General features: G+C 41.3%; 1 protein-coding gene and 1 pseudogene across 6 annotated transcripts in view; both read right to left on the bottom strand.

The window, feature by feature from the left end:
* Positions 1–27717, bottom strand: part of PLPPR5 (phospholipid phosphatase related 5) — a 102723-nt gene that overhangs the window by 19093 nt on the left and 55913 nt on the right. For 3 of the 6 annotated variants that reach the window (XM_045513232.2, XM_045513236.2, XM_045513235.2), the window contains exons 4-5: positions 9313–9489; positions 1324–1458 (exon numbers count right to left, since the gene is read on the bottom strand). In XM_045513232.2, the coding sequence (XP_045369188.1) occupies positions 1324–1458; positions 9313–9489 (312 nt within the window). The remainder of the gene's footprint in view (positions 1–1323; positions 1459–9312; positions 9490–27717) is intronic. The other 3 variants (XM_045513233.2, XM_010950432.2, XM_045513238.2) reach the window with 1 other exon arrangement.
* LOC105065343 (actin-related protein 2/3 complex subunit 3 pseudogene) lies at positions 14035–14568 on the bottom strand (annotated as a pseudogene).

A 27717-nucleotide genomic window follows, 5' to 3' on the forward strand; every position in this document is an offset into this window, starting at 1 on the left:
TATTTATGGGGATCTACTGCATCTTTCTTGGATTTTCTTTTACTCTAAATGAATTATTTTTGTTTCTTCCAGTTTTCTATAATCCATGACTTTGGGTCCACTCACCACATTGGTCACATATTTGCTCACTTAACAAATATTTATTGAGTGTCAACTATTCTGTCAACGTCTACCTTAAAACTACGTCGCCAAGGGCAGTGCACAGTACTCCAGTTGGTCTGAGCCAAGCAAACCATCGGTCGCCTCATTTAGGATATAATTTTCCGTGCATGGGACTTAAAAATCATATTAACTCTTGGCAGCCATGTGATCCTGTTGACACATGCTGGACGGTGGACTCCCACACCCTCTGAGCCTTTTCCTTTGTACAGTTTACTTAGATGTAACCTACCCTACACGAACTTTTTTTGAAATCCAAATCTAAAACATTTTCTTTATTTCCAGTTAATTGTCAGTTGTATCTTTATTGTAATTTTTCAAGAATTTTTATTCTTTCATCCAACATATTATAATGAACCCTTACAGAGTCACACCATATAAACCCCCAGTTAATATGTAACTGAACTCTTCCTCTAAGATATTGACCAAGATCTGGAGATGGACAGGGCTGAGGAGAAGCCATTAGTAAACCTCTGTGCGGTCATGTAACCAGTTACAAACGTGCATAACTGCATCATTATTTAAGAAATACTACCCTATCCAGCTCACAGAATTCTCAAGGAAACTTACAGTTGTATACCTGGTTTCTCTGTTCACTGACATGCCCAGTGAGGCTTTGACCTGCCAATCAAAGTGCTACCTAGCTTGGCTCCATTTAACTCAACCCGATCCTCAGTGCCACCCCAATTAGGAGAACACGACTGGTGCTTCTCTGCTGCTGGAACTTCATACACTTGGATTCAATAAATATTTACTGAGTCCTGATTATGCATCAGTTGTTATACTAAGCAGTTCCTCATATAAATGAAGCATGGAAGAAATGGAATATTATGGAAAACTGCATATATTCTCAAGTAAAACTATCTTATTATTCTGCTCATGTTTCAGACCACTGCACAGTGTTCCTTATCTTGAAGCTATGGCAAAGTACAGAACATATTCCATGTACAGGCGCTCAGCTTTTAGCATGAGGAATTCAAAGAAAAATTTTCCACGTGCTATGTATCTTCCTAAGATGACGTCTTCGGTGACTAAATTCTTGCTAAATACCACATTAGACTCTGAGCTTGTTTCAGTAAATCAAAAATGTGCAGGAACCCTCAGGAGTAATCATTCATTTGCTCTAGATAACAACCACATTTTAGGATTTAAATTATGAATCACCTGTACAGATGTTACCTTTTCCAAAGGGCTTTCTACACGAGGAATGCTGATCGTTGGCATCTGTGCCAGATTATCTGTGTGTATATGGTCATTTTCTGGTTGTCTTCCTTTGAAATTATTTACCACACACACCACCTAAAATTTCAGGAAAAAAATACAGTTAAAGCAAAGCCATGCTGCCTATGACTATGACCCTTGTGAGTAGCCTTATAAATCTAATCATAGTAATAAAATTTTGAAATTATTTAAACATTACACGTCTATAACTTTACATCCAGATTTAACTTGTGTAAATTTTAATAGTTATTCCAGTGTAAGTTTGTTCAAGAACATTCATCAATTAACACCTAGCTCAGTTAATAATGATGATTTTATTATTCCAAAGCTTCCATTAAATAAGGTTACAGTCAATGCTCAAATCAATCCAAAAATAACATTATAGCCTTATAAAAATTCACAATGAGCTAACCTTTCCTTAATGTGGCTAACCTACAACTTAATTTAAATGCTAATTATTTCCCTTTGCGTCAAGATCATTACATTCATAATAAACCTTGTACAATAGGCGCTTTCTAATTTAGTGGTGTCCCTTTAATTAACCCAGCTTATTGTCTATCACTGCATCCCGTACACACTTGGTGTTTCAGCCGCAGCACACGAGGGCTAGTGCTGAAAGAGAAGACCTTCTACACAGAGGAAACTGACCCTCGTTTCAATTACTTAAAGCCCATAGGTGACAGGAGTTGAACTAAACCAGAAGTTCCCCTACCCTCGTGTGCATAAAAACAACGTTCTGGCACTGTTAAAAACGCACATTATTAAGCTCTCCCCTAAAAATTCTGACTTCATACATAAAGGATGGTGTCTAGGAGTCACCCCTTTTAAAATGCACTCTGGAAGCTTCTGATGCAGATGGATCAAACTTTAAGAAATAGTAAATGAAACCATACAGGAAAATTATTTGTTATTATTTGCTTATAATGAACTAGTGGGTAAGACATTCTTGAGCCTTTTTTGCTGGATTATTTTATTCAATTATCAAACCAAAATATAGAACTTACTTGCAGCTATAACCTCACATTCAGTTTAAAAACGCTTAATACATAATTACACACTTACATTGTACATTTTTCACAAATCTCCCTTTGGAAAGCATTTCCTTTAGTAGGGCTCATTATATTTTCAAAGGCCAATTAGATCCTGGTTGTTCTCCAGCTTTATAATTAAAATTTACAAATCTACAAAATATCACATACTTTGAGACTTTATCTCAGAAAACAAAATTCCTTACAAATTGCTATCTACTTATCATCTTTCCACCTCCTTGAATAATCACAGATCAAAAGCACAGATCAAAGCCTGATAATTTGTATGCTTCAACTTCATCACTGCCATCATGATCTTTAAAGCAAGGGATAGTAAAGGCTTGGAGATGGCTACTTGATAAAACTTCCATCAAATGATGACCCTGCAAAGGACCAATAGACAGTAATTACCCTCAACCAGAGGTCAGCAAATTCTGTCTGTAATGGGCAGATAATATATATTTTGGCTTTGCAGGCAATCTGTGCAAGCAAGTACTCAGCTCTCGTGTGAAAGCATCCATGGACAATCCACACGTAAATGGGCATGTCAGTGTTCCAATACAACATTTCTTAATTACAAAAATAAGCAGCAGGCCAAATTTTCCCTACGGGCTGTAGTTCACCAACTGACCACTGCCTAGAGAGCAAAGGAGAGAATCAACAATTTTAGCCAACAAACAACATAACAAACAGCAGTTTCACACCCATTTCATGAAAAATACACACACACACACACACACTCACATTTCCCTTTTTATTAATATTATAAATTAACAGAAAATTGACATAGGCAAAAAAAACTGCTACAAATTCTTCTCAATTAAATCTTGCTGAAATAAATAACGAGGTACATAGACAAATGGACGTCATTAGATGAAGAAACATTCATCTAGACTTCATAGGGGCTCCTGAAATTAGAATAATTGCTTTTTATACTACTTAGGTTGGAAAAACATTTAAAAGGTATTATCAGTTACCTCTGTGCCTTAATTGAGGGTCAGGACAATACCACTGAAGCAGCTAAGAAGTCACATGTGAAATATTTAAATATCTAACGCATAGTAGATATTCATTAGATGGTATCTATTAGCATAATGATTATTCTTCATTACTGTCATTATTTAAATTATATTGAAGGAAATTACCAAGTCTTCCTTAGAATCCTGCTCAAATATTTAGTAAGTATTATCTGGTAACATGCACAAGTGTGAAACTGATTTCCTATTAGAAAAGTGCTCATAGGAAATAGCGACAGATGTGGTTTTTGGTCCTCAGTTTGTACTTTCTGGGACAGTCCTCTGGGTCTCAGTTTTCTCAGTTTGAAAGTGAAAAGACTGCAACAGATTAGCAAGTTAGCTCCATTTCTTTGGTTGGCAAAGGTATGAAAAATTCAACATATGTTCAAAAGAAAACCCAAGATTTGCCTATCCCCTGGCCCTACTCCAAAACTTGGTCTTTTTCTGGACCCTCTCAGGGAAAGGCAAGAACCCCCACAATCTCACTCCTTTAATGCAGTTACAAAAGGCTGAAAACGTGGACAGCTCCTAGACTCAACCACTCAAGCCATTTGCGCCATTTTTCCTTCCTGAAGATTTTGATTTCTTGTATCTTCTTTGTTCTACCTCCATCACCAACTCCAAAGACGAAGCAATCACCACCGCTTGCCTGAATTCACGCATGGCATTCTAAAGTCTCCCTAAATCTAATCTTGGCTCCCTCTGACCCATTTCTACAATGATGTGAAAACGATCTTCCTAAAATGCAAATTGTATCATGTTAACCTTCTTAAAACCACTTTGTGGCTTGGCGTCTCATTTCTCTTAAAGTGTAAACTCTGGTCCACCTTTCAGCTTTTCTTCTCTGTTTTCCAAACACCTTCTATTCTCTTTCCCTCCCTTTTGTTTGGAATACCCATGTCCACTGTCTTTGGGCACCATCTCTTACTGAGCTCTGTGGCGCCTCATCTCGGCATCACTTCCTCACTAGTCTTCCCTGACCCCAGGCTGTCTTTGTTTGTTTGTTTGCTCATGAGGACCTGTGATTATTTTCATCAAAACACCAACCTCTATATGACGTCATCCATCAGTTAGCAAAATATTTTGGTTGATGTGAGTCTCTTCCAAGGTTATCAGCTCCATGGAAGCAGACATGCTTTTTGTTTTTTTTTTTAAATTATTTTGACCACCATTGAATTCTCAGTGCTACAGCAAATGAACAGATTAAATGAATGAGCATGTATCCAGGCTACAATTTCTCAAATTTTCTGACGTTACTATATAATGTAAAGTGACTTTCTCTGTAAACATCCTGTTTTTACATTAGTGGTTTCCATGAGTGTAATTCTATCCTGTCCTCCAAAAAAAGACACTAGTAAGTCACCCTTACACACAGATCTGTGTTTTCCTTTCCCAGTAGCGATAATAAAGTAATCTGATCCACGCGTGCCCATTTCCCCTCTTCATTTTGGCAAATAAGACATCTCTGTTTTATTTAAGTGTATGGGCTTTGAGGTCAAACAGGGCTGGGGCTTAACCCTGTGCTCTTTTACTTACTAGCTTTGTCAGCCTGGGCAAGTTACTTGATATATCTAGACCCGTTTGTCTTATCAGCAAAATGAGGACAATAATAACCACATCTCAACATGCTGTGTGAGGATTGAGTTAATGTAGCACAGAGCACTTAGATAACTCCGATTATGATGATGATGGTGTTACATATGATAACCTGACAAGCTCTTGCCTTCACTCAGTGAACTTGAACTATTCTGTCTGACACTGTAATGTACATCTTTCTTGTAAGTGCTTTGAGGCATACATTTTTGTAAAATAATATGAATCAATCTACAAGTATTGTTCAACGAGTATTTGTTTTGCATTTTCCTAAGCACAGGGACTGTGTTCTCCAACTTTGAAGAAAAGGCACACGAGAGTGATAAATTTAGTACAGAAGGTAATTCTTTGATTGTAACAAGACAGACTTCAAGTGCAGTGGAAATTCAGGAAAAATGGGAGAATCAAGTAATCAGGGCCACTTCCTGGGGAAGCTGGGATTTGTCTGAGAAAAATGTCAGGTGCATAAAGGACCTGAATACAGTCATCAAAGGTCAAGACCATGACATCCAGAGCCTTCTCTGCACCACGCATTCTGCTGCACTGACTACATATGTAATTTCACTTAACCCTCAAAAGAGCTCTGGGAAGCAAATCATTCATTCATTCATCAAATATTTCCTGAGAACCTCCTATGGACCAGACCCAGGGTACTGGGAATGCACAGGATGAAAACAAACACCTTCTCCATGACTGGCTTACATTCTAGTGGGTTTGACAGCAAAAAACAAAACCAAAAATACTGTATGTGGCATATTAAAAGTTGAGTCAGGAGGAAAGTGAATAGGAAATGAGGAATGGAGTCCTGGGAGAGGGGTAATTATTTTAAATGCAGCTCAGGGGAGGCCTCACTATTTTAGGAATACTGAGGGGCTAAGTGACTTGTTCAATGACACATCCAGCAAAAGGGACAAAAAAAAAAAAAAAAAAAAAAAAAGGCAAAATCAGCCTGATCAGGGAGGTTCCCAGAAGTACGGTGGAAGTGTCTGATTTAAGGTAGCAGGAAAGAGGTTTGTTTCTCGTTTGTTTGTCTGGTTTTGTTACGAGCAGTGAATTCTGTTATCATGTGTATAGAAGCAGAATGGGAGGTATTTGGAACCGACAGACATGATAGCGGTAAGAAGTATTGATCTCCACAATTGGGAGGCTATGGTCAGAACAGCAAAGAAACCAGACGCGGGAGAAATGTTTTGTAGTGGAAATGAGCTGGCACTAGATGAGTCACCAGGTGGGGGGACGAACGAGGAGAGTGAGTCAAAGGCAAACGCTAGACATAGGGTGTGGGTGACGGGACACGCGAGTGCCTACCCGACACACAGATGCTTGGAGTAGGTTAGTGTTCATTTTAGTTTGGAATCCCTTTAGAGATCTGCACACACTGCAGGATAACTGGAAACACCCCAGGACATGGCAGGCCAGAGCAGTAGTCACTGCTTCAAATAAACATTCTACTTGGTTGCCCAAATAAGAAAGCCGAGAACCGTCAAAGACTGCTCTGCACCTCCGTCCCTGCATCCCCAGTGTTCCACCAGGCTCCACGCTGTTCACCTCCCGGATAGCCTCCCTTCTCTCTGTGCCCACCGGCGCCCGGTTTGCACTGTCTTATTTCCCTGGCTCTGCATAACTTGTCTCCTCTATCCTCACCTGGAGCTTTATTTTCCAGAAAACGTATTTCAAAGCACAAATTTTATCACAGAGTGAAAGGGACCAAAAGGAAATCAACTCTCATTTTTGGGAATTATTTCCATCATCCATGTGGCCATTCGTTGAACAGGCAGGCCATTTTGTTAAACCTTTATAAACCCTCACAATAATCCTTCCAAGAGGCTGTGAATAGCCTCATCTGAAGAGGAAAAAACTGCGGCCAGGGAAGTTGTCCAATGGCACAAACTGAGCACCATAAAGCAGTTGGGATTCAACCAGGCTGTTTTCCTGTTTCAACTCAGACCCTGATGGAAGCTCCCAAGTCAGCTATATTTTTAAACAAAATCCCCAGGTTTTCTCATAACATACAAGGCCATTCAGGATATTCCCTCTGGGGGCTTTTGCACTGCCCCTTCTCGCCACTCGTGCTGGGTGACCGGTGCCATTCCCGGATGCCACGTTCTCTCATGCGCACATCGCGTCCTCGGCCTGGAATACAGCAGGGGCCTCATACATGCTTATTTGATGAAATATTCCAATTGCCTCTGTGCCCTGTGCTCTTTCCCTCTCATTCCTTATGCCCCAGGCTAGACCTACCTGCTTTACAAACATTTCAAGTTTATATGCCATCTCCTCTTTCTGATTTGTCCCTAATCCCAACAGAGTAGATCTCTTGGGTATACACACCTCTACCATTGCCTTTGACCCTCTACAGAACTCTCTGTGTCCACTGTGTCCCACCTGACTGTGGTCTAATTAAGTACCTGGACTGCATCTTTTTCATGTATTTACTCCCACGATCAAGCACAGTGCCTGGATCTCAGTGGATGTTTATTTTTATGAAGGAAGAATGTGAGGGAATGTTTTGGGGGATAACCTGACTATTACTGTCTGACCCCCGAACCAAGCTCCCACAGAAGACAGGTCAAGTTTATCTGAACCTCCTTGCCGCCCCGGTTCTTGGCACCTTGCCTGGCACCTGTAGGCACTCACATTAATAAATGGTTGTGAATGAATGCAGAGATGCTGGCTGAGTTATCACATGATTAAAGCGTTTTCACATGGCCTTTTTATAAGGTCACTCTCCTGGGTATGTGGGAATGTGTGAAGGGCCCTACGGTATGTTCTTGAGTATATGCAGTAGGAAGGTCTTCAGCCCAAGGGGGGCCCACAGTCCAATTCATCATTCACCACCCGGTTCTCAGACGAGGAAGTGACAGGGAAAACCCGACAGCTCTAGATTTAGCCTTGCGAGGTGTCAAGATGTCCACTGGCAGGAAACAGAAGAAGGGCAACAGCCCCAGGAAACTGAGACGAAGCCCGACGGGATGCCAGCAAAGATGTTCTGGATCCGTGGAGCTGAAACGCAGTTCCCTCCAACACCAGTGCTCTAAAACTTGGACATGTGGAATGCTCTTTGCCTTGCCTGTCATTACTTTCTTAGGATTTCTGTAAGTTTTTGTCTTGTTTTATTTTATAAAAAGCTAGACTGTTTCAACCGTGATGAGTGAAAGCAAGGGAAAGGTTCTGGCACAAGCCTGGGCCCCGGTTTTCCTGAGGTTATAGAAAATCTCCGGGGAAGAGACACAGGGACGAGCCTGAGTCTCCCAGGGACCCTGGATGTGGAGGGAGCGACATCGGGCAGAAAATCATCACAGGGTCTGGAGAGGGATCAGGGCATGGTCTCCACGTTACCACAGGAAGTTCTAGAAGAAACAGCCTGTATAAAGTGCCTGGCAGATAAACAGTGCTCAAATCTCTGGTAGTTGGAAAGGTTCATAAAAGTTGTTGCTTACTGGTTATGAACTAGTGAAAAGAAACTGAAGAAGGAAAGTTACCCTGGAGAAACAATTTAAATGTAACTAAACTGAAAATAAAGTGTTTCTTATAATATGTCAATGCAAAAATATGTTTTGATTTATATGGTTGTCTACACGTTTTTCCGCTTGGGTAACTGTTATATATCCATACTTATAATGGACTGGTTAATTCTAAAGCCAGACTGAAGTATATTTTCCAACAACTAAAACCTACAGAAATGTTCCAAGGACATTTTATATAATAGGAGGAGAGATGGCATGCTCACTTCATGAGAAGTCACTACGTATGCTCTTCACGACTTGGCAAAATCTGAGTTGAGATGACATTGTCTTGGCAACCACCCAGGGATTTTTAGTTACTGCAGGTAACTGGTTCACCTCCCAAGCGAGGTTCCCCTGCTAGCGAGCGCTATGACATGGCGGCTCAGGGACGGCCCTGCGCTGAGGCACTAGGGAGCTTTGGGATGCTCTACACACTCCAGGATGCAAAAGTGCCATGAAGAAATTTTTAAAATATTCAAACAACCCAGTCTAAAAAACCACCTGGGGAGAAATGAATGCTTTTAGCCTCATTCATTTTATATGAAAATATTTTCTTCTTTACCTTTAAATGTAGAATATACATTTTTTTTTTCATCCCCAAACCAGACTTTAGGCAGAACAAATGAGGGAGTAGGAAGAAAAATGAGTGACTAAAAGTCTTCCATTCCGTTTGATATACCGCCGTTGGACAACTGAACCCAGTGATTCACACATGTATTTTCTAATAGGTAGTTATACAAGTTGATTAAAAAAAACAAATTATATCTAAATACATAAATTTGTACTTACCAGAAATACTGCTATAGATATTCCAACCAGAAAGCCTGCTATCACATCCGACCAATGATTTCGATATTCTGCCACTCTGTTGAGCCCGGTGAGAAAGGCCAAACACATTAAGCCCAGGCAGAGAACGGGCTTGGCAAGCCTTGTTCCTTTGGCTTTGATGGTGTTGGTAATGTACATCTGAAATATGAAAAAAAAGACATGACTTTCTATGAATGTATTTCCTTGATATACGCCTTACGTATGTGTCAGTACACATACATATTTATGGACACGTATATGCCTGTATCATTCAAGTAACTAACGGTGGTTTATGCACTTTTCGAAAGAAATTTCTTAAAAGTAGAGTTTAAGAGTAGTGATTAGTTAATTTTACTTACCTTATATTGACTGATGGCCAATTCTTTTTTTTTTTTTTTAACATTTTTTATTGATTTATAATCATTTTACAATGTTGTGTCAAATTCCAGCGTACAGCACAATTTTTCAGTTATACATGAACATATATATACTCATTGTCACATTTTTTTCTCTGTGAGCTACCATAAGATCTTGTGTATATTTCCCTGTGCTATACAGTATAATCTTGTTTATCTATTCTACAATTTTGAAATTCCGTCTATCCCTTCCCACCCTCCGCCCCCTTGGCAACCACAAGTTTGCATTCTATGTCTGTGAGTCTAGACTAATGGCCAATTCTTATGTAATATCAATCATCTAAGAACACTGAGTACAGACATTCCAAGTGACCTTTTATTTAACTTCTAATGTACCGATTCTTGCTTTATCTAAATTTACATTTTAGATCAATACTGTTAGAAAGGGAAAATTGATAAATGAATGCCTTTAAGGATTATATTTTTGTATGCCAAATTGAGAGGATTCATACTTTATAAAATCAGAATTTGTGAATATAGTTATAAAAAACAAACTGGAGTAGAGTTCCACAAAATAGATACTAATTTGAAGAAAGAATTTAAGGTTCAATACAGCACCAAGGTTTGCTTTTATGTTGTTATCTGAAATGTCAAAATTACTGTGTTTTAACTAAAATTCATCAGTCTGAATTAGGACAACAAAAAACTTAATTATGATGGGGGAAATGTGTCAGCTAAAACCAAAACAAAGCAATTAACAAACACCTACATTTCTGGCATCTTCACTTAAGCTAATGAAGACAGTGGTGTCAGTTGATTTCACTGAGTGAAATGACTTCAAGTTGCAGCCACTGTGCTCAAGAAACTCAGTCCTTCCTCCAGTCTGATTTATTCTATAGCTCAAATGCTCATATAACTTAAACCACATCTTCCTATGAAAGTGAATCTGTTGACTGCGAAGGGACTGTGTCAGTTACTGTCACAAGCCATTAGTAATTGTTAAGGAGATGGCTTTGACAGTACAATCAATTTTTATATTAATGTCAGAATCTGATACTGATAATATAGTCAGAAGGATACTTGGAAATGCATACAACCATTTGCCTACTGCCCTCAGTTGAATAAAAAATACATGTGCCTAAGAGATAAAACCAAAGTCAGCACTTAAGGTTTCAGTCTGTGGCAGCCACTTTGGAATGCTGTGAAATTCAGAAATTCTCTTTTCTCTTTCCCTGGGAAAAGTTTGCAGCCCTGTTGGCTGCCAGTACACACTGCATGAATATTTAAACATCTCATGTGATGTGATACAGGGCTTCTATGTAGACAAGTTCTAGCCTTTTGCAATTTATCCCAATACTCTAGGAATAAAAGAAGAAAGCTGGATTCTCTCCATCTTGGGCCCTACGACCTTCAGAGCTACGACTGTGTACGCTAAGCCTGTGCTTGGAAGAGCTGAATAAACTCAGTCAGGGAGAATATGTATGTATGAGAGGGGAACAGGAAGAGATGAGAAAGCAAATGATGCTTCTGCCATTTGGAGAACGCTAAAGAATTTTGCCCGCATGAATGACAAGGTAAGAACACCGCACCACTTCAGGTTTCCAGTGATGCATCTAATAGAGTAATTCCTCACCTGAGCAGTGCATATAAACAGGGAGTGAAACTTGAGCTGCTTGTGAGATGCTCTTTAACACAGCTGTCTGCCTGGTGCATGACTTCTTACCTTGGCATTTCTTCACATGTGTCAGAATGCTAAAGCCATCCTATCCTTACTAAGACAAAATAAATGGGAAATGACAACTGAATAGTATTAACACTGATAATAATCATTAGAGCGATGATTTAATGAGCAATGGCTCTTCAAGGCAATGTTCTATGCACTTTACTTTAATTATCTTATTAAGTCCTCAAAATAACCATATTAGTAAGATAGCATCGTTAAATTCATTTTATAGATGACAAAATTGACTCAGGATAAATCTTATTATGAAGAATGCACAACTTGACTCCCGGGAGTGGCACTTTTGAGAAAGGAGAGACTTCAGGGGGAAGCATGGGCAAAGGACTTCGGTGCCTCATACCTTCGTGTCTTCCTTTCTTTCTTGATTTCTTGCCTGAAGGAAATGGTCAATGGACATCAGCTAAGTATCAGGTAATGCAAAAGAAATACAATTAAAGACAGGAGAGAGAGGCCCCCACAGTATACGGGGTGAGGCGACACCCATCCTCTATCAGGGAGAAGTGAGAAGTAGTGTTAAGACTATTTTGTGTGGACAATCTCCTACAGAATCGAATATGGCTTTGAAGAACATCTGCCTTCTCCCTCACCCCCAGAGGCCATCTCAGGTAGAGCTCAGCCCTCACTTGTCCGAGTTGTGTAGACTTATCCTGACCTGTGAGCTTGGGCTACAACCCTCAGAGGTTTCGCTCGAATTTGAGTTTGTTCCTGAGTTGCTCTGACTCACGCGTGGTTTACAAGGAGTCCCAAGATACAGCCTGGCCACCGTGCAAACTCTTGAGAAAGCTTCTGTACTAGGAATAGCCCGGGATTTGGCTCTCCCTCCACCAGATCCCCACTTAACACCCAGAACCAGAGTGGAAGAAAATTCAGTCTTAAGGGTTCTGGGAGAAGGGTGACATTTGTTCAGATATTTTCAACTTGGAGGTGGATCAAAGTATTGCTTCATAATGCACAGAACTTTCCGTAGCATAACCAACTGGCGTGGATGTCACAAAAGACAAACTTGAGTTTTCGCTCATATGTACTGGGAAACTCTGTGGCACTTTCTGCATGTAAGTATCTTTTAACCAGTCTAATTGCGTTAACCTCACAGAAAGCCTACTATTCCCAATTTGCAGAAGAGGAAATTATGGCAGAAGAATCTATTAAGCAAGTTGGATACAGGACAGGAATTGATTATTTATGCTCTCTTGGTTTTTAATTCACTTATGAAACCATCTAGGTTAACCAGATGTCAAAATGTAGCTAAAATAAAACACAAACAGAAGGGTTTATGATTTGAGCAAGAAGGTACCTACTCGGTCCTCAAGGTTTAGTGAATGCTCATGACCGTACAGGCCAACCCGTCTCACCATTATGGGGCAGTTCTTATTCATCCATCCCATGAATATCCATTGGCACAAAGATGCAGAAAGCCCACGCTGGCCATGTGCTACCTACTAACAGCCTGGTACACATTCTTCCACACTCTTCTCCTTGCTTATACGGCACCTACAATAACTGACACACACGTAAAGGGGTTTTGCTTCCCAGTTTGCTGTTACTAAAATGTAATCACAATGCCCACATTATTCACTAAGGTGAACTGACTCACTTGCGATAATAACCACCTCTCTCTTGGGTACATTAAAGCACTGTACCATTTTAAAACAATTCTAGAACAAAATTATTTGCTTTACAAATTATCAAACAAAAATAAAAACACAAATGTTTGTGTTAAGCACTTACTATACACCTGAAATTGTTAGTCAAAGATGAGACATCTAAGGTTTGATCCTGAAGGATGAATGTGAGTTCCCAGGAAAGGGGAAGGGGTGGGTACAAAGCATCCTAGACACGGGGATAGCATCCCTAACCGAGCTGTGCTCCCCAAGTACCTGGGTCGTCCTCTCCCAGAATCCTTACCAGAATGTCTGCTTCACACGAATTTTAGTTGCTTCCTTCACTACACTGAGGACACAGATGCCAAGTATGGGTTCTGCACTGTAAGCCCTGTGTTTAGTTAGCACTTTGCCTGAAACTCAGTAAGCACTGGAAAGACTTATTAGACTTACTAAGGAAAAGAATGAACAAATGAAAAATGCAAAGGTACAGGAGAAATGAGAGTGTGGAGTATTTTCTTTGTAGCATTTGTCACTAGCTAAAATCATGTTCTCCATTCCTGTGTATATGCGTTTATCCGTTCCCTCCTCTAGAATATTCCATTAGAATAAAACCTCTGTCCATTCTCTGTTCTACCTGAAATGCATAGAACACTTTTTACATAGTGGGTGTTCAAACAATGTTGAATTAATGATTGCATAAAAGGCATGCTTGAGGAAAAATGAATTTCTGAACTCTTTTTTATTCTGACATGAAGTGTTAGAAATTTCTTTACTATTACTTATTAAGCACCAGCTTAATACTACAGAAAGTTTCAAATCACCCATCAACAACCCATTCTACCCCATCTCTTACCCCAAATTCTTGATAAAGAGCTCTTTAAGTAAAGATATGCTTGCTTCTCTCCTCTGTATAAAACTTTATGAAATAAAGCCAAAGAACTATGTCCATCTGGCTGTAAAATGCTTCCACGGCTGTGGAGACAGTGTCTGCCCAAGGCTTCCCTCACTGTCCAAGTCCCGAAAGACTCTTGTTCATAGACGGTCTCTTCACAAAGCAAGTCCACCACTTGCTGGGTTTCTCATTCTCAGGATCAAAAACTTTCTCACAAGGTCTCCGTCCAGTCTCTTGCCTCAGCTGTTGTAAACAGGCCCTCATTACTTCATTTTCCTGTTGGTTTGCTGGTTTGGCGCAAATTACATTAAGTGGGAATCCAGGCTCTCTGGGAATGGGAAAATTAGCGATTCCCAGTATATACATTTCTTTCTCGCCTTGGCTTTTAGAATTACACTTTCGGAGTTTCTCTAGACATTCAGAAATTAGAGAGTCATATATATCCAGGTCCTACTAGCTTCATTCTTGATTTCATAGTTTCTGAAGATGACTTTGGCCTTGAAGTAATAGATGGCTTCATGCACAGTATCTGTACCTTCTGCTCCTCTAGGGGCTCCTCTAGAACTGACTGCTGATAGGCAGCGGTGCCATGCTTCCAGTGAGTTTAGTGTCAGGGTCCGTGAGGGAAGAGTGGTAAGCTGGCATCTTGGAGGCGCCCAGGTTTCAGCCCCCTGAACTCCTTTATTGTCAGAAAGCACACATCACTACCTGAAACTGTCTTGCATATGCATTTGTTTACATGCTGTTGTCTTTCTTCTCCTTGTCCATCTCATACTGCCTGGATCAAAACCTAGCACAAGGTAGGCACCCGGGATAGAAAGACTACCAGCCCCCGAAGGGTGCCTGTGGGCCAGTCCTAGGAACTTGTGGAGATGTCACTTATCACCTGAGCTTAAAAGTAGGTAACCTTCTCAAGCTGTAGTCAGAAAGAGATCTGAAGATGCCATGCTGCTCTTTGAAGATGGAGAAAGGGACCCACCAACCAAGGAACTCAGACAGCCTCTGGAAGCGGGAAAAGGCAAGAAATGGATTCTCCTCTAGAGCCTTCTGAAGGGATGTGGCTGGGCTGACACCTCAATTTTAGCCCAGTGAGCCCGTGCTGGACTTCAGACCTATGGAACTCTAGGGTAACACATCTGGGCTGTTTTAAGTCACTAAGTTTGTGGTACTCTCTCATGGTGTCCAGAGAAAACTTATAATCAATTAATATTTGCTTAACATGTGAATGAATGGACTGAAATTTGTAAAAATGATCCATGGGCGATAACGGTAGTGATCAGAGCACCTGTTCTGGAACCAGTCTGGGTCTGAGTCCTGGCTCCGCCACTGTCTTACATGGATTATTCAGCTGGTCTCAGCTTTGGTCTCCTTAACGTATAAAATGCAAGTGATAATAAAAATATTACCATGCAGTGCGGAAAGGGTGAAATGACATGACATAGGTAAAGTCCTGAGCACAGAGTTTGGCACACAGTAGGTCCTCAGCAACTGCAGGGGGTTAAGTCGGGGCCAGGCCAGAGACCACAAGACCAGGACCTAACCGTGCTGTGTGAGGCTGTGGGCAGTGCCGGCGAGCGGCGATCGTCAGGCTTATGGCAGCTTCATGGCTGAGCTTGTGGAAAACTTGGCAGCTTCTCTTGTTCTCATGCTTCTTTCACTTTTTCCTTAGGCTATTTTGCCATTTTCCTCCCTTTAGGTTCTCTGCCTCAAAATATCTGCTCATGACTTACTTGCAGGTGATTAGCATGAACTCTGTTACCCTCTGCCTCTTCTTTCCCACAGAATAAAAGGCCTTGATTCCACCCACTCGGCAGGACATAGCTCAGGGGCCAGATCCCTCCACAAGCTGGCCATTCCAGTGCTTGTCCCACATCACCCCCCAGTGCACACCTGCTCTGACCACCCAGAGCACGGTTATAACTTTCCTGGGTCGCACCCTATAGTCTTACTTACGGATCTGCATGTCATAATCAGGTTAGGACTGGATTCTTTAAACTGATTTCAAATATTTGCAAATAATGTGACTGACAAGGGCTTAATCTCCAGAATATACAAACAGCTCATATAACTCAATAACAAAAAAACACAACCCAATCTAAAAATGGGCAGAGGACCTAAACAAACATCTCCAATGAAGACATGCAGATGGCCGGTAGGCACATGAAAAAATGCTCAATATCGCTAATTGTCAGAGAAATGCAAATCAAAACTACACCGAGGCATCACCTCACATCGGTCAAAATGGCCATCACTAAAAAGACCATGAATGATAAATGCTAAAGCGGGTGTGGAGAAAAGGAAATCTTTAATTTTAGTTAAGTCTCAAAACTGGTAATTGATTTGATTATTAGAAAACTTCTAAATATTTTGGAACAAATGTGCATCTACTTTTATACTGTACATTTTATGAAACCTAAATGCAAATCAAATGCTTGGGATGAAAATGTAGTATTGGAACTGAGATGCATCGCAAGAGTCAAAAAGACGCTGAATTTTGAAAACTTAGCAAAAAGAGGAATGCAAAATATTTCATTCATAATTTTTACAATGCTACATGTTGAAACATTAAAACTTGTATATAATTGGCTAAATAAAATATATTTTAAAAATCAATTTAACATTTGCTTTGGCTTTTTAAAATATGACTACTAGAAAATTAATAATTATGCATGTGGTTTCATGTTTTATTTCTGCTGGACAATAAAGACTTAGACAAGAGCCTTAAGATTCAAGGGAAACGAAAAATGTATCAGTTAATATTCAAAAATATTGTTCCAATTTCAACATTTGTTACCTTATTATTTTTATTTATTGTATTGGTTGGAGTTGGGTACTGAATCTAAAACCATTTTTAGGGCACTTGTGCTCCATCAGACATACTTATCTGTATCTTCCATCTGTATCTAATTTTTCTGTCTATTAACATATTACTGTTTCAAGCAGCACATAACATAATAAAATGATATTATGGAGTTATCTTGAATTTTCAGAGTTAAACTATCCCATTAAACCTATTTTTTTCAGGTTCTGATTATCATAATAGCTGTTTTAAAAATATTTTGCTTCTTCAGAGTTAATCAATTATTTTGTATTTCTTGATGCCCTTCAGATACTTAGTGGATTCGATATTTGGTCAGTGTAAACCAGGAGGAAAAGCTTAACTTACAGGAGTTTATAACCTGGGTTAAAATGTCAGTCCACCACTGATTAGATCTGTGCCCTTAGACAGATTACTTAACTTCTCCCAATCTTAGTTACATTATTTGTAAAATGACAATAATAGTTTGTACGATTTAGCACAGTGGCCACACAGGGAGTGCAAAAGTTATATTACTGTCACAAGGCAGCATGAAGATTTTTGTTTGCTTTGTGCCTGGAATAAACCTGAAGGATTAAAATCATGTATTTGCATTAAAACTACATTTGCTGGAAGAAGTAATAAATTGCCTAATTTACAGCCATGGGAATAAAGTTCCTTACACATATTGCATTTGAAAAACCAAGAGTGACCATCCATTTTCTTTACAATATACTTAATGGGTCCCTAACAAAAAATTACATAATCAGGGACACAGAATTTATCATGTAGTTGATGTCCCTGAATGGGCAACACTAGGGAGTCACAAATGTGATGTAAATTAACAACAAGCTCAGTGTTCAGGACCAGCTGGTACGTGCAGTTAAGATCAGAATATGCTCAGGGACTCAGCTGCCCCCTGCACAATGGCCGATTGATGGCTTGGTTGGGAATAACAGCCCCTTCATCACTGACACATTTACCTTATCCCTGAAGTGCAGCCGTGGCTGGTATTACACGGAGGCCATTTCTCTCCAGTATGACCCCCCTGGTAAATATATTGTACACAAGGCACTTCGTCCATCAGCCAGAAGAACAAAAAATGCTTTTACTTAACATTTTCTCTGCCATCTGTAACATCGAGAACCACACATTTCCATCATCTAATAGCTGTCTTCCACTCACAGATAAAAAGGAAGGTAATATTTAGATAAAGATAGAAAAAGGAAGGTAATATTTAGATAAAGATAGGCTTCTGTTTTATTTCTGATTGTGGTACAAGGAAAAGAAAGCTATGTGACAGGTGAGGAGTTACATGCAAGCAAGAGATTATTTGAGTCCTGCAATTCTGAGAACGCCACCATCTCTAAAATTCAAAATTCATTAAACTAGAGAGTAAGAGACTGAAATTAATATGCAAAAGGCCACTCTGGAGACCTTTAAACATTACAAAATGCGCACTAGACGGTTAGATGACTTGAGGAATTAGTTTTACTTTAACTTCAAGGCAAATGAAGAAAGTAGAACCTGCAAAAACTATTAAAATATGCAAATGAAACATTTAAATTTAATACCAGGGATAAAAAGTCAGTGGTAAAAATGGCAAAAGCACACCTCACATATCTCTGACTAACCCTCAAAACTGTTTGAATTTGCAGTTAAATCTTAGGAATCACAATATTTCTCAGATTTTCTTTAATTAAGGAAAGAAACTGTAATTAATGGATATGTGACTATCCATTTACATGATATCTGTATGATACACACGACACCTAATAATCTGTATATCCTATAGAATCATTAAAAAATTAAGTATTAAGAACTGGATTCCAGATCTTGAGATACTCTCTTAAATTATACAATAACAGGAAAAGAATCAAATTATACTTTAAAAAGAAAATATAGTATTGCAATAAGGAAAATAAATGCGCACCACAAAGTGCAACGCGCGCGCACACACACACACACACACACACACACACACAGAGTCTCATAGTTACTGTGAGTATATGTGAATAGACAGTATACACAGTTTTGCAACTAGCAACAAAGTGCTTTATCAATTTCATACTAATATTAAATATAACAATGTGAGATCTTAAGGGATGTCTCCAAATTCCAGAGTGTGGTTTTAGGGTATTGCTGACGTCACTCCTAACCCTCACCTGTGGCTAAGTCACAGGGGTTGGGGAGAAATTTTCCTGCTTGGGCACCCAGGGGTCTTAGGAGGTACCTTCTTTCCTGCCCATCTCATGGCTTGAGATTCCCCTGCCCCACCCCTTAATTTTCATTCAACTAAAAGCTTCCTAGATTCATCTCCATTGTGCCCCCTTCCGAATTCCAGCTCTCACCTCACTTGTTCGCAGAAGGGGTAAATGGAGAGGGTGAACCCTGTGGCTGGCATCTCTCCTTTCACACCCACCCGCTTCCACCCCTCAGCCCACGAAGCTAATAGCGGTAAGGCAGGACTCCAAATTCAAGCAGTCAGCTGGCAGGCTCTGACCACCACCACGCCAGATGCAGCAGAGAAGCCTCTACCTCAGTCTCGGATGGGGGCATGGCTTGAGGAGGTCTTCCAGCAGAGGTGGGAGCATGCACAAAGGAGAAACTGGGGGAACCGAAAATAACTCGGCGTGTCAGACTGCAGGTTGCGTGGGTGGGGTGAGGGTGAGCGCTGGGAGGTACCTGCAGAGAGGGCAGTGGCAGGAAACCAGGCTGGAGAGGTTGACAGGGACCATGTTTTCAAAGGCTCTGTGTGTCCAGGGACCTAGAGAATAGTCTGCTTAGTGAAATGAGTCAGAGAGAGAAAGACAAACGCTATATGATATCACTTACATGTGGAATCTAAAATAATAAAACAAATGAAAGTATATAGCAAAACAGAAACGAACTCACAGATATAGAAAACAAACTAGTGGTTACCAGTGGGGAGACGGAAGCCGGGAGGGGTGAAATAGGGCTATGGGATTAAGAGGTACAAATTACTATGTAAAAAATAATCACCAAGGGTATATAGCACAGCACAGGGAATTAGAGCCATTCTCTTATAATAATGGAGTCTAATCTATAATAATACTGAATCACTATGCTGTATACATGGAACTAAGTATTATAAATCAACTTCAATAAAAAATTAGCTTATGTCCGTTCACAACAACAAAGAAATAAAAATGTCTTTAAAAAGGAAAAAAAAAGCAAGCAAAAAGGTTGTGTGTCAAGTGGAGGAGTTTGAATTTTTATTAAAAAGATAAAATTTTTTTAAAATAAATAAATAAATAAATAAATACATACATACATACATAAATAAATAAATAAATAAAAAGAATGATGGAAAGCCACTTAAGGGACACAAGGAGATGACAGCTGCAGATCTGAGTTTTAAAATATCCCTCTGGCTGAAGTGGTTCCAGGTGTTGGATCGTCATGTCCTGAACTGGAGTAACAGCTGTAATTACGAACCGATTAAGTAAATATTTAGGGAGTTGAATTGGTAAGACTTGGTCGTTCATTGGCTATGCACGCGCACGCGCGCGCGTGTGTGTGTGTGTGTGTGTGTGTGTGTGTGTGTGTGTGTGATGCGCCTGAACCGAGTGGAGACCAGTGGGGGAGGAAAGTAAGGTGAACGAGGAGTAAAGCACAACCAGACCCAGGCCTCAGCGGAAGCTTCTAGCGAGTGATCTATACTCGCATCTAAAGGGACGATACTTCTCACATACACCAAGAATCAAGACACGCTACCATTTTCTCACGGGAACACTGCACTTCATGGTGGTCCTGTAGCACTATTACTAACATATGTTATGCGCATGAACATTAATGAGTTAAACGGGCTTTTGAAGGCTGAGCTAGGTACCAAAGCTCCATGTATGACGTGCCTGCTGTCAGGTAACAGTTTGAACAAATAAATTGGAATACTAGACTGGAACCCAAGGAGAAAGGCGGCACCAGGCGGCAACCCTGGCGGCACCTAAACCTGGGATTTCAAGCCTCCAAACTGTGACAGAATAAGTCTCTGTGGCTTAAGCCACCCACCCTGTGCTATTTCACCATGGCAGCCCTAGCAGATTAATAGGGCCCGCCATCTCCCAGCCACATGGGAGCGTTAAGCACCCTGAGATCAAGGGCTGAATGTTTGTCTCTGAATCCTCAGAACATCACATGTGCTCAGAAGTTATTTTTTTTATCAAATTAATTCATACATAACTGAATCAATGGTTGTTTTCAGTGTTTTGGAATTAAACCAACTAATAATTGTTTGATTTTTTTAAAAAATCTAAATTTCTTTTTTGAAATGTGGTACACGTGCTGTAAATGGATATAAAAATATACTGAATCAAGATTATTTTACTTTCAGCCCCTTTAGATATTTCTTATCAGACACTAAGATAATTGATGACATTGAAAATTACTGAAATACTTCAAGATCTGCGAATTTAAGGAAAAAGATAAGGTCGCTGCTAAAGAAAAATCCTGGGAATTCTGTGACCATGAAGTCAATACAAGGCAACAGTGGGATGGGTCTGATACAACACGCAAACAGAGAAACCAAAACAAATCAACAGAAACTAGTGCCATCTTCCGTTTATCAGCACTGGATCAGTTTTTAAGGTACTTGTATAAACATTAGATCTCTGACATTCCTTAATAATTACATTTGTAAAGCATTTTATGGTCATGGAACTACAAGACTGCAAAAGAAGGAAGTTTACAGAAAATCCAGATGCTTCTAAACTAAATCCCACGAATTCTTAAGAAGTTGAAAGAGGGGCTTCTAGAGCACGTACGAGGAGGTGGGGGGGTGGATTACATGATTATTATGTTACCAGGACTGGTTACTTAACTGGCAGGGTCCAGTGCAAAATGAAAATGAGAGGCCCCTTGTTGAGAAGTCATCAGGAACGTCAAGATGGTGAGGGAGGAGCATCAACACCACGCGTGGGGGCGGAAGGGTGTAGCTCAGTGGTACAGCACATGCCCAGCACGCACGAGGTCCTGGGTTCAATCCCCAGTACCTCCACTAAAATAAATAAATAAAAACCTAATTAACCCCTCCCACCAAAAAGAATAAAAAATAAGTGAAAAAAAAAATAACGACACGTGGGGCCCTCCTGAGCACAGGCCCTGGGTGACATCGCAGCTTATACACCCAGTGAAGCTGGACCTGCATGTTGGGAGTCCCATTTTGGAGAGTCACCAGGAAAATCACATGAAGAATAAGTGGGTTACAATGGGCAGGAGGAGGGGCTGTTAAAAAAAATGTTACTGGTAATCCAGGCAAGCGACGATGGGGGCCTAAACCCTGTTTGCAGGTGGGAGTGAATTTCATCATGCTGCAGTAATAGCTTCGCTGACCGTTCCCCTTTACCATTTAATTTTCCATATTTTAATTCTACTTATAAATAACCCCAAAGCTATAATCTGAACACCATAGGCCTTCATGAAATAAAAATATCCAGTAAGAAAACTTTACGGAATAAGGAGAATCAATTACAGAATGAGTTAAAAAGACCCTGAGATTCTCTGTTCAAAATGGCCCCAGCTGAATCAGTGGGTGTCATCGTAAGTTAGTTAAACTTAATAGCAATGAATATACGAGCACACCGGGGCCATTAAGAACACTTAAATAAAAGCACTACGCCTGATTTATGCGCAGCGGCTAATCTTCAGCGTTCTTTATCTGCCAAGTGCACAATGATTTCTGGCTCGCCCTGAGATGCCAGCCGTGCTAGAATACCACATCCTGCCACTGTCATGTGAGCCAAAGCTCCACTCCGGGGAAACTACAGAGACGTTTGCCACCCAGAACAAAGGGCCCCAGGGGAGGGACCTGGAATTCTGCACTGTCAGCACTGCAGGGTGTGCACCTTAATTTCTGGGCTGCAAGGGGGAGGCAGAGCAAGGGAGGGGCTCGGAAAGTGCACCTGGGAAGCATTCTGGATTCAGACTCTGGCTCCAGCATACACCCGCTGTGGGACTCGGGGCAAGTTGTTCAATTTCTCTGAGCCTCAGTTTTCTCGTCTTTCATTTGGGAATTAGGCTAGTACCGATGGTTTCCAAGTGTGAGGCTGGATCGAGATGATCCATGCAAAGCACTTAGCACGGGGCTGGCACGCACAGGAAAAGCAGATCGCCTGTTGTTCGGCTCTTCACGCAAATACAGTGGCCCCCTTTTTTAGGGAAAGTAAGAGTCAAAAGGACCTGAAGTTTTGGGGCTTTTTTGAGTGGATAAGGAGTATTCTGAAGTTGACTGCAGGAAGGTCCAAGGCAGAGCTGGACAGGATGCTGAAGACATGGCCATGAGTAGCCACAGACTCAGCCAGGGAAGGGGACCCAACCAACCAGCCTCCCTGTGAATCCAACTCGGCTGCCTCCATATCCGCAGGCAATCACAAGCACGTAGGATGATTCAAGGGTGTACAAAAGGACCTCCCCACCCTCTAGATGGACATGGGTCCCGTACAGGCATCATCCCCGGCTATGGGGTTGATGACAGGTTTTCCCAGTTGAGGTAGAGCGGCCAAGAGGCCCCATGGGACGGGACTTACATAAATGCCAGGGTGTATCCCCATTACCTCCCTTGGCTCTAATAAGATTGCCATAAAAATGCAAATGTTTAACTTATTTAAGGAACTAGACCCATTTATTCAGAAGAATGGATCCAGTGCTTTGTACAGGCCCGACCTCTGAGTATCATTTTCTCCATCATTGTACTTTGAGATTACAGATTTATTAGGGGGCAAAGGCAAAGCACCTATTTAAACCTCCTTCTTACAAATAATGAGCATTAAAGATAGGTTGTAGTTGTCTGAACTGATCAACATGCTTTTCTAGTCTGTATTATATTCATGCTACTGCTAGCATTGTGTTGGCTATAAAGAAATGGTTTCTCACCTCAGTGAATTTATAATCTACTGGAGGCAGAAATATAGAAATAATAATAATAATAATAATAATAATAATAATAATAATAATAATAATAATAATAATAAAAACTGGGCTAATCTTTACCTTTTTTAAGTTGAACTAAACAACCAGAAGAGTTTATGTCTTAGGCTGGAGATTGAACCCAGGATCTTGTGCATGCTAAGCATGTATTCTACCACTGAGCTACACCCTCCCCCTGCCAAGCAATTCTAAACAGTGTCACTGGTAACATGCTCCTGGCCCCCGGGAGCTTTTGTTGGTTGGGTAGATTGCATTCTTCAAAGATGGCTGCAATAGTCCCCTAACCCCTTGCTCCCCTGTGGCTCCCCCACTAAGAGGTGAAGTCAAATTCTCCTCCCTTTGAATCTGGTCAGTCTTGTGATTTGCTTGTAACCAACAAAACGCAGCAGATGTGACACCACAAACTCATAAAAGCCAATGAACTTCTGCTTTGTTCACTGGGATATGCGTGCTTAGAGTCTCGTAGGAAAGCTGACCACCTGAGGCTGCCATGCTGTGAGGAAGCCAAGACACACAGAGAAGCCACGTATGGGCAGCCCTAGTCTTCAAGTCCTCCCAGCCCTGACGCAGCATCGGAACGAGCAATCCCTCAGATGACTCCATGTGCCAGAGATCAAGGTGCCCTTGGAGTCAGCCTTTGAGTCTTCTCAACTGAGGCCAGAAACATCACGCAGCAGAGACAAGACAGCCATGCTGTGCCTTTCTCAAATATGTGACTTACAGAATCTGTGAGCACAGTGAGCCGTTTTATGCCACCCAGTTTGGGATGGGCTGTGGAGGGGCAACAGTAAGGGGACCGCTGGGCTAAGCTGACGTAATTGCTGCTGTTACTTAACATACATGATCTTCAAATCAACCCATTTTTCAGATTTTGTTACATAATCTCTAATAAATGTTGTACTGTACACAGAAGTTAATTTCAAGAACTCCCAGCTATACTTTTGACTTCTGGCACGTGGACTCAGCTACACATACTCATCTGGAGAGTAAGTTTGTAAGAGGTTGGGAACCAGTCAGACACACTCTGGCCACGGAGTGCCTCCAGCCCCTATCGTGTTACATTCAGACAGTTGATTTGAGAGGGAAAAAAACAGGATACCGTAGGAATCGTAAAGATGATGAAAGACAACTTGAATTCTTTTGATTCTGCCAACATATGTGACTACTTGGAGTTTTTATGTTTAACTTAATGAAATGATGTAATGCTGTAAAGGCAAAGTATAGTATTTTTGTAAGGGTAAGTGTTAATTTTAGTTCATACATGAAATATTTTCCTGAAATCTTAAGCCTTCAAAAACACTCTTATTTGTTTATTGTGAAACTGCAAAATGAATTGATAAAATAATTACTACTTTTATCATATAACTACTTTTTTCCACATTTTTAATGAGTTACAGTCATTTTACAATGTTGTGTCAAATCATATAACTATTTTTGAAAGTACTTTTTCCATAAGAAGAAGGGATGCTAAAAAATGATTTGCTTTGGTGTCAAATATCTAGGTGGGCCACTGTAAGTGGGTAGATTAACTTCAATGAAAAGATGAGATTAAATTTCAAAGAGGAGGTCAACCTTGTCCGTGTTATAAAGGTAGAGAGCATTTTTTTCCACTACAGCACATTTGAACCCCCCTCCTCACAGTATGCCTCCCACAGGAGAAGCAATACGCTGTCCCACCACTAAAGCCAACAAGAGTTGGTGCTGCCTTCTTCAAAGTCCCGGCGAGCAGGCTGCTGGCACACGACCTACACTCGGTCACTCAGACGTGCCTGCAAGCGATGCAGAGAAGTAGATCCAGTGGGACAGCCATTCCACCAGCTGCTGCCATGGCAACGGTGCTGGTGGGGGCAGCACAAGACGGTGGCCATGTGGTACCCAGGGTCCTGCGGTCACAGCATTGCATCCTCTCCACACCCTCCCTGTGGTCGGACTCTGGCTGGGGTTCTGGGCTTCCGTCGGCTCCTGCTCACCCCTGGGCCTGGTTCTTCAGCTTGACCCTTCACCTCATTTGGTCTAAATCACTATATTTGGCCAGCGTCACCTCCCGTGATTGGTAGTAGACGACTCTGACCAACACGTGAAAAGGCGAACGGAATTTTGATTAGATGAGTATGGAGGTAGGAGGTACTGCAGATACTGGAGGCTGAGAGGACAGCAAAAGTAAAAGTATAGAAATAGAAAAAGGAACACTGTGGTAACTGGTAATGACCCAGAGTGAACTGCGTTCACATGACCTGGGAACTGAGCTCGTAAGGCGCTGTGAGCCAAGGGCGGTGTCTCAGCTCAAGCTGCCGTAACCGAAGCCCACAGACGGGGCACCTTGACCAACAGACACTGATCTTCTCACAGCCGGGCAGGCTGGCGGTCTGAGGCCAGGGGCCAGCATGGAGGGGTTCTGGTGGGAGAGCTCCCTTCCTGGTTTGCAGGTCGCTGCCTTCTTGCTGGGCGAGAGCAAGCTCTCTGGCGTCTTTTCTTCTAAGCGCTCTAATGCCCTCGTGAGGACCTCTTCTAGACTGAACTACCTCCCAAACGCCCCACTTCTGAGCACCGTCAATTGGAGGTCAGGGCTTCAGTATACGAATTTTGCAGGGGACACAATTCAGTCCACAGCAGAAAGGAAGACGTTTTAGCCAGAACAAAGAGGGTCTCAGGTGCCACAGATAGGAGTGTGACCCCTGCAGGTCCATGAGGGGAGGCCGCAAAGAGCCTCCGTGCAAAGACAGACTTGCTGAAGCTCAGGCTTTAGGGGGGTTACTCGGGTGCACAGGGTAAAACAGATGCGGTGAGTCAAGCATTTTCTTAGGATGCTTCTTTGGGAGGCTCCTACAGTAGTGAAGGTGAATGATTTAAAGGAGCCATGTTCTAGCAGAAGTGGGGGGTGGTGGAGAAGCAGAGTCTGGATTTGAGAGATACTTCAAATGTGGAACCAACAAAATTATCAGACATCTGGATGTGGGGGCGTGGAAGTGGGAGGAGCTGAGGATGACTCAGACCTTTCACTTGGGTAGCTGGGAGGGTGGGAATGCCGACAAGCAAATCAGAAGACACAGAAGCCAGGGCTACGATGGAGCGAGGTCATGGTTTTCATTTCTGAGATGCTGAGTTTAAGGAGCTGGTGAAACACAACATATTTATGTTCAAGTTAGGAGTAAACTCTGGAGTTCAGGAGAGAGGCTGAGGCCAGTGAAGGAGTTTGGGGGGTTGAAAAGACGTGGGAGTGGCAGTGAATGAGATCACCCTTGGGAGGGATAACGGAAGGAAAGGAGGTCAGGAACAGAAACCTGGTAAATGCTCATAGATGATTTTTCTGACATTGCAGGAAAGCACTTCATGAGGGAAGAGGTAAATTTGGAAAATACAATGTTCTCAAAGTCTGAAGAAAGAGAAGCTCAGACAGGAGGCGGTGATCAGGAGCTCCATGTCACTGAGACGGCCAGCAAGCCGAGGATCTGAAGAGGCTTTTGATAAGCTCTCTGGTGGATGAATTCTGAGTAGTTTAGGTAGAGTGTGGGCAGGATGGGGAGGGGCAAAACCCACATTCTGAATAGTTTCAAAGGTGAAGCAGTATGAACTTATCTTCCCAGAAGTTTCTTTCAGAAATGGGATGGTAGCTCAAATTAATGGATAGTTTCTGTGCGAACGTTGGTTTTATTTTTTGATAATGGAAATTTCAGCATGTCTCAGGAAATCATATTTCCCTACATTGTGTAAAAGCTAAAAGCACACATCCCTATATAGAGAAAGATGCCTGATTAAGATGTTTGACAAAGGAAAGAAAGCACTAAATCTACTGCGTGCAAGGTGCTTAGCCCAGTAAGCTCTCAATAATAAGTTATTTTTATACTCGAAATTTCTATATTATTATAGAGTGATTTCTATTTGTTATTTGAAGTCCTATGTTCTCCTTCCAAGAGTTTCTTTAAATGGCACAGACAAACAAAAGGCTCAAAGCAGACTGTGTTCACAGAAGGTCATCTCTTTTCTACTGCAGTGGAAGAGGTGGCAAGAAATCTCTTTGACTTGAACTATATCTTCAAGTTAGGAGTTTGATG

This window comes from Camelus bactrianus, chromosome 9, assembly GCF_048773025.1.
Source record: "Camelus bactrianus isolate YW-2024 breed Bactrian camel chromosome 9, ASM4877302v1, whole genome shotgun sequence".
Classification (NCBI taxonomy): domain Eukaryota; kingdom Metazoa; phylum Chordata; class Mammalia; order Artiodactyla; family Camelidae; genus Camelus; species Camelus bactrianus.